This window comes from Temnothorax curvispinosus, unplaced genomic scaffold (assembly GCF_003070985.1).
Source record: "Temnothorax curvispinosus isolate PA1 unplaced genomic scaffold, ASM307098v1 QBEX01006657.1, whole genome shotgun sequence".
NCBI lineage: Eukaryota > Metazoa > Arthropoda > Insecta > Hymenoptera > Formicidae > Temnothorax > Temnothorax curvispinosus.
The window spans coordinates 2026782-2040070 of NW_020216437.1; the positions used below are offsets into that span (position 1 = coordinate 2026782).

Below are 13289 nucleotides of genomic sequence, written 5' to 3' on the forward strand. Positions count from 1 at the left end.
GCGGCGTACACAAGCAAGTAGTACGTAAACACGTCGAACGGTTGAACGTTGAACGGTGCGAGACGTCGCTCGTGTAATTTCTTTCTCGTAAACGAAAAGAAATCCGGTTACGGGGTGTCGCAAAGTGAACGTACGCCGAATATTCCGTTCCTTCGTGTGTCGAGTGAAACGAGTGGAATTTCGTCGCTGGGCGAGATAAACGCCGAGCGCCGTGCTAAACGCTGGACGTACGCCGTACGTGTCACGTGTCATTAGGTAAATTTCATTAACATTGAGAAACAAAATGTGACAAAACAGTCGGTTCTTATCTGATACAATCTTTCTGCTGTTGTATTGGCAGATTTTGTGCACGCGCCAGATACGGAATAGGTGAAGAGAGATACAAAGAGGATAATCAGCTGAAACTGTCAGAAGAATTTAAGACTAGCCTCCAAAACGATGTCAGCTGAAGAAAATTTTGAGCAGGTTAGATATTTACTTTTACTTTTCTTCCTACATAAATTTAAGTTCCATTTTATCATGTGAATGTAAATAAATCTGAGCATCTCACAAATTTCCTTGAAATTTACTTCAATGTGTATGTGTGTGTGTATACATTTATTTTTTTGGAGTATAATTTATATGTAAATAGAAACATTAATTAAAGGAAGTAATTAAATTAAAAAAGTATACCTTTTTTCAAAGAAATCTGGTTAGAAGCTTTAATTTTATACAGTAGACAATAAAATCTTACAAATAATTACTGAGATGTGACCGTCACAATCTTTTTTCTTACTATGTACTTATACCATGCTGCTTTGATAGTTCGAGGACGAAGAAACAGAGGTTCCAATTGGCGGGACTCTGCCCGGTGGAAGGAAACGTCTCTTCTCCAAGGAGCTGCGCTGTATGATGTATGGCTTCGGCGACGATCAGAATCCTTACACAGAAAGTGTCGACTTGTTGGAAGATTTGGTTATCGAATACATAACCGAGATGACACATCGAGCTATGGAGATTGGACGTACAGGACGTGTTCAAGTGGAAGATATTGTATTTTTAGGTAAGAATTACATATGCACGTTTTAAGTACATATTTAATTAAATAAATGTTTAAATTGTTTAAAGCTTTCTGCTTTCACACAGAAACTTACTGTCATATTGTACACTTTTCCAATTCTTAATTCGTTAATTTACTTGCAGTGAGAAAGGATGCCAGAAAGTATGCCAGAGTGAAAGATCTTTTAACGATGAACGAGGAACTTAAGAAAGCGAGAAAGGCTTTCGACGAAGTTAAATATGCAGGTACTGTCAAAGAGTAGACAATACAAATTGTAATGTTATATCCATCAACGAATGTAAAACTGAATGCGTATAAGTTTGTATTAATCTACTTGAGAATCTCTCGTTCGTTTACTTAAGTAATCTTTCAAATCAGCATGATCAAGTTGCAAGTAGTATTAATGCAATCTGTTTGGTCATATAATTGATCTGCATATGTACCTTGAGCGAAGCAAAGTATTGGTTTTTTATTATTTACATTTATTGCTGGGATAACGTCGCTTTATTTTGCAATAACATATAATTGTTCATAAGTAAACACCTGATTTACTGTCTTTTGTTACAGATAAATAGAAAAAATTTTTTATGTTTTTAATATAAATTATATAGTTGTACAAAAACGCAGTAGGCAGAGTAAAATTCAATAAATAAATAAATGATAAAATATTAAAATAATCTTGCACTACTGCGAAATATATAGTTTGATAAAAATATAATGAAAAAAAAAGAGGCGACTGGTTTCAAGAAGCGCCTTTTCTATATTATGTAACAAAGAAAACAGTTTCTCTGGCTATCTCTTAGGAAGATTTTATATACTTTATATATTCATATTTTAAATGAAGTTACATTATATTGCTATAATAAACTATATACTGTACGTTTAATACAAATATAACTCTATGCAAAACACATTTTGCTGCTCCTATTTTTGTATGTCACATATTTTCACGTAGCAAAATAGTTATTTACTACTATTATCATTTAAATTGTGGACTGTTTTATCCAGAGATCGTTTACATTTTCATTTTAACTTTATAACAGAATTTTGTGCATGGTTTGCGTGATTCAGCATGTCAAACAGCGTTTGCATGTAGTTTCATTTATTTTGTATGCTGTTATTTTGTCTCCTACGGGTTTTACACGAATCAAGCGATTCTGCAATTATTTTACAACGTCACGAACGGCCTGTTTTGCTGACAGAATAACGTCATTGAGTCCTACACCTTGGTAAGAAGAACCGCACAGCGCCAGGGGAATATGGTGCGCGGAAATGTAATCGTGGATGCGTTTTACACGTGCGGTATGACCGACGACGTGCTGCGGAATACAGTCCTTGAGAACGGCAACGTTGTGGGCGACTGGTTCCTCTTCGATTTGTAAGATATTCCTGGTGTGATTAATCGCCGTCGTTAACAATTGCTCCTCCGACGGATTTGGCCCGAAATATTTCTCGAACCACGCACCTCCCATCATTACCGTCAACACCTAAATCATGGTCACAACACGTAATTTATTATCATTAAGTGAAAGAATTTTTCTTACACGTTAATTTATAATGCTCACAGTTTTGTATATATAGAAATAAAAGTTATATATTAGAAATAAAGATTGTGAATTATGCCGTAAGTGAATCAACTAAGAAACTAAACGACCTGAGCGGACAATAAAATCGTTCCGAGATACACACGTACCGTGGAAGACTCGGGGAATATGCAGGAGTCGAAGATCACCCCTAGCAGAGGTAAATTTTCCTTCGGCGGTACGAGGAAGCCGAACGCCTGCAGAAGCAGTACATTTCCCTGGAATTCAAGATTAACCACTCCCACCGTTACGGTAGGTATCGCTTTAAGTTCCGCTGACAGTCCAGGATGTTGCTCGCGCAACAGCTCGGCCAGGTCCTTCGCGCCCAAGCTCGAGATAACGCGCGAGCATTCCTGAGGCTCGCCATTGACCGACAGTTCCACGCGATCCGATTTAAACGTAAGCTTTTCGCACCTCTTCTCAGTCTGTATCCGCGCTCCTCGTTCCTTCACGTTATCGGCCAGTGCCCGAGGCAATTGCTCGAGTCCTCCCCGCAAGCCCCACAGTATCCATCTCTCCTTTTGTGCTTTCTCCACCAAAGTCAACGATCCGACCGCGGACTCATGATCCGCATTATCCTTCGCTGCGTCAGCTTTGTCTTTTGATTTTGCAAAGATTCTTTTCATCAGCAAGCCTTTCATTATGGAGCCGTGTTTCTGTTCCGCTTCGAACAGCGATTTGAGCAGAAAGTTAACGCTTATCTCGCGGGCATCGCCCGCACAGATCCCACAGATCATGGGGCTGATGATGTTGTCCGCAATATCCTGGCCCAATCTTCTTTGGACGAAACTATAAATGCTCTCGTCCTCCATAGACACCTTGGGAGCCCTCAAGTCCGTCCATATGCGGTTGATCAAGGGACGATCTAGCAGCGAGGACGTCTTGAAGATACCCTTCAAAGAATTTGGCAGACGATGCAGCGCCTCGTCCATGTAAATCAATCGATTCGACGCCACAGGGTGGCTTATTCCAATGTAAACTAATTTGTCGTTCAATTGCAGGTCATCTATCAGATTAAGGGTGTTTTTCCCACCTTCGCCAAGTGTTCTTACGGTTCTTGGTCCTTGCTCGAAAATCGCTCCGCTAGGCGAGCTTCTGCTACGTATCCACCCACCCACGCGACTGGAAGCCTCCAGTAAAATGATAGACGATAGTTTCGCGTCTAGAGCGTAATACGCTGCCGACAGGCCTGATATACCGCCTCCTAGTATTACTGTCATTTCAGTACTTTAAGAGGAGTCCAACGGCTCTGATAAATAGTCGATGTCAGCGCAATGTTACGCGATTAAGTGCTAATGTATGTTAGCTTACGTGAAAAATCTACAAGTAATAATTTACAGTATTTTATTATATACAAACGATATTTATTATTATATATGAATAAAGAACAAATCTATTCGCAAAAGTAAAACAAATATGTGCTAAGTCATTTGCAGGATGACAATTTATAGGAACGTGACACGCGATGTAACTCGAATATTTTAATTCTGTTGGCTCCACTTTGGCGATGACATCGAAAGGATATTCGAAAGGACATTCGAAGCACGACGGGCGATTTATTTTTTCCAAAGCTTGAAAAGGCGCTCTCAAGATAGCAGGTTATGTTTTACAGGCGGAAACACGTGCGAGGTCCCAGCTGCGTCCAATCGTCCTTGCTCTTTAAAATTTCCTATTTTCCCTGACTCTAAATTAAATCTCCAAACGAATTACAGCCACTCTATCTCGAGTTACGTTCTACAGAGAAGATCACAGCAACGTAGGCACGTGAGAAGATTCGCGACATCGCATACTTTCGGACATATCCGGATACATCTAACAATCTCTAACTATTCCTGCCTGAATCCTGCATTATGTCGATTATGTTTCGCAGCTGGACGCTGGACGATGCTCGATGCTCCACGTTCGACAACGTTTTGATCGTCAGAAGCGTCTGGCGGACCGCAAAAAGCAAAGACTTTCTTCTTCTTTTGATAGATCGCGACGGATCTTCGACGTTCAAGGTCGTGATTTATCGAGGATTTATCAGATCCTCAGTACGAATTACGATGGATTTAGGATTATATTGTTCAAGGGATCTTATATGATTTGGGAATGAAAGAAATGAAGGCGAATAATTTTTTTTAACATCGAATTGATAAAAAAAAATGAGGAAAGGGCTAGATTTCCTCATTTCCTCGACTCGGATTCCAACGATCGTGACGCACCGAGTTGTATACGTTGTACCTAGACGAGTGCACATACGCGCGGAATTCAGCGTTCCTTTCCCCTTCCCGACGGGACTGACGACGGACGAACTGACGTCAGTCATGGTAGAAATACAAGTCGCTGATTGGCTGGGTTCGGAAATATGCGCAAGAGCATACCCTTGTATTTCTACCATGATCTCAGTCAGATAAATTTTAGTATCTTTTTACATATTATGTATTTATATTTTGCATTTATATAAATGGAAACCTGACATATAACAAAAATTTTTACATATATAATGACATTATATATGCGTTATTTTTGAGTTATATATGTGTTATATATGTGTTATGTATGCGTGTAACAAATGTATTATAAAATATTCGTAATGTCAGTATTTATAAATTGTAATCCCCCCATCCTCGTCCTATTACTCGTGTCCGAGCGTGGTGACTTCTCTTCATATACATGTGTTGCGCACGTAGATTATACACATTGTACATGGAACCTACAGTTTAACGCCGATTTCGAACGGCAATTTTTTAGAGAAGTTTTCATGGCAAGACATACTCTCGGTGGTTTGCCATTGCCTGCCGAGAGGAGAACGAGCGAATAAAATTTTCTAGCTCTACCGGGGAATCGAACCCGGGACCTTTGGCTCAGTAGACCAGTGCGCTGTCTACTAGGCCACGCTCGTCTCACATAAATTGTATATATTTCGTTGTAAAAAGATACTTATGGAATAAAGAGGGAAAATAGAACACGAATAAAGAATATTCCATAAAATTAATGTAATTTAATATTAATTGAAATACAAGTATTTCTACCATGACGGCTGCATTCGAGGAGCGCGCTATTAGCGCTATTGCATCATTCTGTCTTTATCGCTCATCAGGTGTAAAACAAGGATAGAACAAGCAAATAGCGCTAATAGCGCGCTCCCCGAATCCAGCCGACGTCAGTGACGTCGGTCGCCGTTTGGCAAAGTCAGTGCGAGCTCTGCAGTGCGCGTGCGGTGTGGTCGTGAGCTGGTGGAGGATCGAGGATCTCCACTCGCGACGGAGTGTGTGTGGTGGTCGCGGATCGACCCCGTTTTCCCGGAATCTCGCTGACGCTTTATTCCCGCTTCCCGCCTCGAGTGTTCTCGTCAATTTTCATCGCCCACGTCAGTCGGTCCAAGGAGCACGGAGCCCCTACGGAGGTCCCGTTTACGGACTCGCGCGAGTTTTCGGCAACGAGGACGAGGACGTGGACGGCGGGAACGGGGACGGCGGCAAGTGCGCGAGATGCACCGGCGTTAATCGGCGGGAAGGTCGCGTGCTGGTCCTGGCGTCGATGAGGCCGACGGGATAGAGCGAACGGAGAATCCAGCGGGTTACGTCGGCGATGCAGAACGGCGACAGCGAGAAGGCGTCGCGCGGCGTCGCGGAGCGCGACGACGAGGAGGCGACGAGTAGTAGCGACGGCGCCGTCGAGGAGGCGGTCGGGGATCGCGACGACGAGGCGTCGAGTCGCGACGGCGCCGTCGAGGAGGCCGTCGCGGATCGCGCGAACGACGACGAGGCCGCCGGGGTCGTCGAACGCGACGACGAGGATCCGAGCGGCGGCGACGCCGAGCAGGCCGCCGCCGCCGCCGGCGTGGATCGCGACGACAGGGATCGCAAGGACGCCCGGAAGCCCGTGAAGAAGGGAAACTGCGTGTGGACCATGTGTCTCCCGTCTACCTCGGGCAAGGAGACGCTCGTTGCGAACAATAACTACGGCTGCGAGCACTACAAGCGAAAATCGAAATTCGTGGTAAGCTTGGGGATGTGGCCCGTTGTTCTACGGCCAGCTTCGATTAGCAGAGTAGCTCGTAGAGTAAACTGATGATTTAGTTTGACAAATAAAACTATAAATATTATACAGTCTTAAAAATTGGCGTTTATCGGAGTATGATATGAAACATTAAACTTGTAGTTATTTTTTGATAGGGATGTTGTAATTTGAATGTCGAGTATCGTAGGTTGTTATAGGAGTATGATAATGAAACATTATCTAGCGTCATGGCTGTTATCGGAGTATGATATGAAACATTAAACTTCTTCTAGTTATTTTTAGATAGGGATGCTGTAATTTAAATGTCGAGTATCGTAGGTTCATGGCTGTTAATGAGTCTGATCTTAAGACTCATGATATATTTATTTTGCACATATGAAAAGCCTGATATAGGACGCTTTACTTCTTTTTAGATAGAGACGTAATTTAAATGTCGAGTAACTATTAATGAGTCTAATCTTGAGACTCATATATATTTATTTATTTTACATATAAGTTGTGTTAACATTCTTGTATAAATTAGAAATGTAATAGTAATGAAAAATGTATGCTTTGTTTCCTAATTAATTATTTTCCTTTTCAAATCTGATCTCTTTTACATGCTCTTGATTTTTTTTTCTCTTCATAGACTCCATGCTGCAACAAGGTGTATACCTGTCGGTTTTGTCACGACGAGCAAGAGACGCACACAGTGAATAGGAAAGAAGTGACAGAATTGATATGCGTTCTATGCGACACTCGTCAACCTGTCCAAGCTACCTGTCAGAATTGCCATTGTCAATTTGGCAAGTACACCTGCCTGGAGTGCAATCTCTTCGACGACGAGGATAAAAATCAATACCATTGCGACGGATGCGGAATATGTAGAGTCGGCGGCCGTGACAAGTTCTTTCATTGTGCCAAGTGCAACATGTGTTTGCCGATTCAGTTACAAAACGGGCATACGGTAAGGATACGATAATGCAAGATGCATGTTTTGTACGATAAAATGATTGTAATTGATGTATTCGGAACGCGCAAAGAAATAATTGAACCCTGTCGTTTACATTCTCAGTTTGCAATTATTATACACGGAATAAATTTTATTTTACAGTGCATAGAAAATGTCTCACATTCCAATTGTCCCGTGTGCCTGGAAGACATTCACACGAGTCGTATACCGTGTCACATTCCCGATTGTGGGCATTTGCTTCACCGTATGTGTTTTGAGGAATTACTGAACTCGGGACATTACGCCTGCCCGTCCTGTCAGGTGTCACTCTTAGACATGACGGACTTGTGGAAATACTTGGACGCCGAGGTATCGCTGACACCGATGCCGGAGGAATATAGCGACTGTAAAACCGATATCTTATGTAAAGACTGCCACGAGGTAAAAAATCTACTTCTTCATACATATATCCGAAATGCTGAGGCGTGAAAAATGATTGAGTGATATTAATGGCAAGATACCTGTTATTTCAGGAATCTACGGTAAAGTTTCACATCGTTGGATTGAAGTGCTTGAACTGTGGTAGCTACAACACCTGCAGGATAAAAGGCTCACCTTGTTCAGGTGACGATCAATTACTAATCGATTGATTTAACCCTCGTGGAACGATTATGTGAATTCTCGATAATTTGTGCAGATCCCGATGCCCTGAACGAAGCAGCTGGTATTACAGAAGAGAAGGAAGGATCGTAAAGCCAAAGTTCGGATAATATTATCCGATACTGTCCATCGATCGTGGAAGGAATATAGTAACGATGATAGGAGAGTATTTGTATTTTAGAATTTTATCTTTATTTCATCTTTTTGTAGCAAATTGCACTTTTGTTGCCTTTGTAGTACTTTTTGTTTAAGCCGAGGTAGTACAGTAAAAATTAAATATCTTGTTAAATGACCATTGATGTTATCAGAACTAATGCATAACCGTTTTCGGTTATTTTATATAATACGCTGTAGCACAATCTTCGAGGTTGAGTATGTAGATGATTTCAGTAACGTAAGTATTAACAAAATATTTCTGCAAACTTTATTAAATCACGAAGCAATGGTCGATGAAGTGGAAATATTTTGCAGATGTTCTTTTTCGCGTACATTTACGAGGATTATCGATTTTTATATTTTCAATGTTTTTATCTTATCGTTAGACAGGATATCCAGACTTATCGCGCAGTATTTCAGGCATATCAGGATTTGGAGTCGATATTTTCAACGAAAATATATTTTATTTTGTTGCAATTTTTCCATTTCCAACAATAAGTATTATAATTAAAGCTTCGTGTTCCTTCTTGCAGCTTAAAAGTAGCTGTAGTTACTGCAACATTTTTTATTAAAAAAATTTGAATTTTAAATTGCTCCATAAAGATTATCGACAAAAGTTCTGCGCGATAGATTTGGATATTCTGTATATATTTTCTGCGTCTGGCTACATTTATCTTCAGAATGACAACTGCATTAGCAGTTGACTACTAATTACGCCTAAGAAAATAATTAAAAAAATTGTGAAATGGCACGTGTGTAATGTGTATGTGTGTGTATACGTACGTGTGTTTAAGAGAAGATGGAGAAAAATAATACAATGTTTCGAAATTTTTCATATTAGGCAGTGTAGCACCGTGTCACCCTATCTTAAGTAAAACTACATACTCTGCATATTTATACGTTGCTGCAACACCAGTTTTCTCGTAAATATCTAACAAAATCCAGAAAAAATATCTAACGAAAGCAGTGGAAGATAATATATACATAGCATCTTTGCCAGATTAAAATGTAATGCTTGGTGGCCTAATTCATTGTACTTTAAATGACAGCACATTTTAAATGACAGCATAAGTCGATCGTGTAGAAACAAGAGTAAAGCCTTAAGACAAATTTCTGTTCGTTAATCGCTTGGAAGGTTCCAGCCTTATACATTCTGTTTTATTTAGGGAAAGATCTCATTTAGTCGTAATCTAGTCGCGGAATATTTGAGCGCGTATTGCTGCTCCTACTACGATTTTTCTCGTAAGTGTGAATGTTTTATACAAAACACAGGTGAATCCGCACGGGTGGCACACACTAATGCAAACAATAAAATATATCAACGTAGCGAATAATTAGGGAAAAGTTATACTTTTCGTTGAATAATGCTAAGATATATTACGTACATATGTACCGGTGCATTTCGATGTGCATATATTGAATTTGCATCTCTCCTGGGAGAAGCATTCTCTTAGCAGCTAATATATTCGCCTATTAATATATATAATCTGTTTTAGTGTAATTGTACACACATACATATAATATCTAGGTGGAATACTTGAATAATCACGGCATTAATCATGAATCTTGCTGTCACGTTTGATAAACAATTTCTAATTACCGAATAGCTATTGTCAGATATAGCTCACTTTATGATAAACAGTCTAAAAACGTTCGGCAGGCACGATTAAATTTTAAGCTCGGATTTGACGGTTTCGTAGGATTATTTAAAATGCTACAGGTCAAGTGTCGCTTGAAATGCAATTTTTCAAGATTTTGTTCCTGAGTAAGACAAATCGCGATACCGGTGACTTCAACCTTACCATTCCATTTATCATTCTATTTTAGTGAATATTAATGATATTTTAGCGAATTTTTAGTGATATTTTAGTGATATTATAGTGATATTTTTAATAAGCAATAAAATATTGAGCAGTCCTAAAAATCTCTGTAAGTTTCTTTTTTTATATTCATGTTATAAAAATGAAGCATACTTAGATGCGGAAGCATCGAAAATTTTTTAGGGTGCTCGATATTATATTGTTATGTTATATTAAATTGTTATAATTCCATACATCAGCGAACAGTGCAATTAATAATTGTCACATTCATTAATGTCGCTCTTCATATACATATGTTTTTAGGAATGATATTAATGGGTGCTATGACAATTGCATTTAATTGTATAACATTCCTAATTCCATTGAAGCAACTTTATTAAATGTTAAATGTTTACCTGTTTAGGATCCGTCAACAGATTAAAAGCATCTCGCATATTACGTGTCTAATCTGCATTAGAAAAACTTTGTGACGCAGAACGGTATACGTAGATTCCATTGTGATTATTATCACGATTTTATTATTCACTTGTAAATTAAATATGAATTACAAAGGCTCTTTGTACATAATGGTTGCAATAATGATTTTGTTTTATATTACGTATAATATATACTATTATATCAAATAAATCAATTATAATTTTATTTATTTAATCTTTCCCATATTTATATATATATATAAAATAAAAAGAGGATGACAAGAGTGGGTACGTACTTGCGCACGGAAAACGCGCGTGTTTCGCCAAGAGCGTATATTAATTTGTTGACATCCGCGTTTATGCGATTCGGGTATGTGCATTAAAATCTCACGATGAAACAGAAGCAGAACTGTTATATTTTATTGCGGGTTTTTGTTCTATGAAGGAATGATTTCCGTCTGCCAGAAATACCTCCCTAGAAATTCGCCTCTAGGTTGGTAACCGTATTAATGTCACGGGATAGACGCTGTTTATTTATTGCTTGTGTTTTAAACTTATATCTTCCGCGGTTTTTTTTTTTTTTTTTTTTTTTAAACTTCTCTTCCGTTTAATCAAATACGCAGACTGAAATCATTCTTCCACGGGACGGAGTTTACAGGGAAAGTAGTAAATAAAATTACAAAATTATATATAGTATCCTACTTCTTATTATCCCGTACGTGGACGCCAAAGATCTATTTTCGTATTACTTACACCTCCGGCGAGAACGGCGCGACGGAATTAAAGTCGATAAAGTGCAACAACCCCGTGATCCTGGATGAAAATTCGGTTGCACTGTGGCTTTCGTATATGTTACGTATAAGCGAATTCAACAAATTGCACTCGACGCGTCCAAAATTACCGACGATATCTACAACGACGCATAACTTCGTACAACGACGAGAAACTTTCAACTCTACGGTGCGCACACGGGTTGAACCTGGTCTCCTTTCTTTACACAGAATCAATTTATCAGTACTCTATCATTAGCACCTCTTCAGAAGTGGATCTAGAATTCTAGCTTGAGGAGGGAAACTAGCATGTTGGCTACATCTAAATACATTATATAAAAGATATATATGTATTATATGTATACTATGTGCTATATGTGTGTATATCAAGAGACACTGTAGTGTCTCGCGGCAAGTTCACGCGCAGCGCAAGATCGCCGTGATATATACATACATGTGCTATATACATATATATATTTATAAATATATCCAAAAAGAAATCACAAAATACAGAACAATTCTACAAAGTGACATAATGTTTAAATTTTGCAAATCGTGAAACAGCTACTTCTTCGCTCCATCTCCTACATCTGCTTTTATTGCATATATATATTCAGTTTTCTCGCAAGAGAAAGATAAATAATTTCCAATAGAAAGTATCAATCGTTCGAATAAATAATCTCCAACAAATGATAAATAATTTCCAATAGAAAGTGTCACACACACAATCGTTCGAATAAATAATCTATACTTTTTTTTTCGAAACGAATGCACGGTTAAAAATGCTAATTTTTAAAAGAAGATGTTTAAGAGACGGAGGAGAGAAGATATATGTATATGTTCATTTCCATGTTAGATCCACGTCTAATTCGGTTATCCCCGAGGATTAAGGAAAGAGTTATTACCATCATTTATTTCCGCTTTTTTTTCCAAGGTACCCTCTTTGTCACCCGCGCAGTGTAGAGTTAATCCACGCACATCGAGGTCAACCGATCGAATTCGTCGCTTAATTTACATCTCGAATTCATAGCGCGTGAAATAACCGATAGTGATCCGCGCGCCTTCCTGAAACGGAAGCGCCCTTACATCTTCATCTACGACTAGTTTAACGATTTCGTCTTTTGTACCACAAAGTGCGACCGCGAGCGCCGGTATTTTGCTTTTTACATTCCTTCCTCTTGTTCTCAGAAATTCAAAGAACGTGGGCGCAACGGCACATATCCATGATTGCTCAAGAAGCGTCGGGCGGCGCGGGTCATGTCAAGCTGGTCGCGGGTACGACCGCACGCCACTGTTATCCACTGCGCTTCCAATTGTGTCTACGAACAAGAGAGAAGAAATCTGATAATTGCGAGTCCACGCGCGCGCCAGCAATACATCTGTAGTAACCGTGTTGCAATGTTTAATTTAGTAGTACCCCGATAGGAAAAGGATGCAAATATTGTACAATAATTACGTCACGAAATGTGTGGAAAAATTTCACAATAATTGCATTAAGATAATTCGCCATAACGCAGCGGTTTTGTCAGAATAAAATTTATAAATATGATATTTGCCCAAGAATTGATAAATTCAGCTCACGTTTGGCCAATTCCGCGACAATTTTCGAATGCGAACAAATACGCAGACTTGTTTCATGGATATCCGACGAAAACCGATGGATTCTTTATTTAAAACTTTGCCATACTGATTACGTTAATATTTCATGTTATAACATTTAAAAATTACCAAATTTTATCCAGATTTCGTCATATAATCTTATAGAAATTTTCCTATCGGGGTAGAATATTCTACTTGGCAGCGTACGCAATCACAGACATAAAATTCAATATTCGCTGCGATATAAACATACAATATTAGACACAATTTACAGTTAGCCGCAATCAGTCAACTAATTGTCTCTGTAAAT

At 39.1% G+C, this 13289-nt stretch overlaps 4 protein-coding genes across 8 annotated transcripts in view; 2 read left to right on the top strand and 2 right to left on the bottom strand.

Annotated features, from left to right (window-relative positions):
• Window positions 1-2328, top strand: LOC112456164 (transcription initiation factor TFIID subunit 13). Of its 4 annotated transcripts, none has more exons than XM_025018541.1 (5): window positions 1-255; window positions 341-465; window positions 805-1042; window positions 1183-1284; window positions 2242-2328. In XM_025018541.1, the coding sequence occupies exons 2-5, from the start codon at window positions 439-441 to the stop codon at window positions 2244-2246; spliced, it is 372 nt and encodes a 123-aa protein (XP_024874309.1). In that variant the 5' UTR covers window positions 1-255; window positions 341-438; the 3' UTR covers window positions 2247-2328. The 4 variants fall into 4 exon arrangements, with proteins under 4 accessions (XP_024874309.1, XP_024874308.1, XP_024874306.1 ...); XM_025018540.1 differs by lacking the exon at window positions 2242-2328 and adding an exon at window positions 1607-1699; XM_025018538.1 differs by lacking the exon at window positions 2242-2328 and having other exon boundaries at window positions 1183-1600.
• LOC112456163 (protoporphyrinogen oxidase) lies at window positions 2183-4830 on the bottom strand. Its single transcript, XM_025018537.1, has 2 exons — window positions 2733-4830; window positions 2183-2526 (listed from the first exon to the last, which is right to left on the bottom strand). The coding sequence occupies exons 1-2, from the start codon at window positions 3840-3842 to the stop codon at window positions 2203-2205; spliced, it is 1434 nt and encodes a 477-aa protein (XP_024874305.1). The 5' UTR covers window positions 3843-4830; the 3' UTR covers window positions 2183-2202.
• Window positions 4831-5763: 933 nt separating this feature from the next.
• LOC112456181 (RING finger and CHY zinc finger domain-containing protein 1) lies at window positions 5764-10821 on the top strand. Its single transcript, XM_025018563.1, has 5 exons — window positions 5764-6606; window positions 7256-7573; window positions 7721-7999; window positions 8092-8182; window positions 8256-10821. Exons 1-5 carry the CDS (start codon window positions 6196-6198, stop codon window positions 8309-8311), a joined length of 1155 nt encoding a protein of 384 aa, XP_024874331.1. The 5' UTR covers window positions 5764-6195; the 3' UTR covers window positions 8312-10821.
• A 184-nt stretch (window positions 10822-11005) lies between these two features.
• The window catches only part of LOC112456178 (myb protein), a 31613-nt gene continuing 29329 nt past the window's right edge, over window positions 11006-13289 (bottom strand). For both annotated transcript variants that reach the window (XM_025018559.1, XM_025018558.1), the window contains exon 10: window positions 11006-12699. In XM_025018559.1, the coding sequence (XP_024874327.1) occupies window positions 12565-12699 (135 nt within the window). In that variant the 3' untranslated portion in view covers window positions 11006-12564. The remainder of the gene's footprint in view (window positions 12700-13289) is intronic.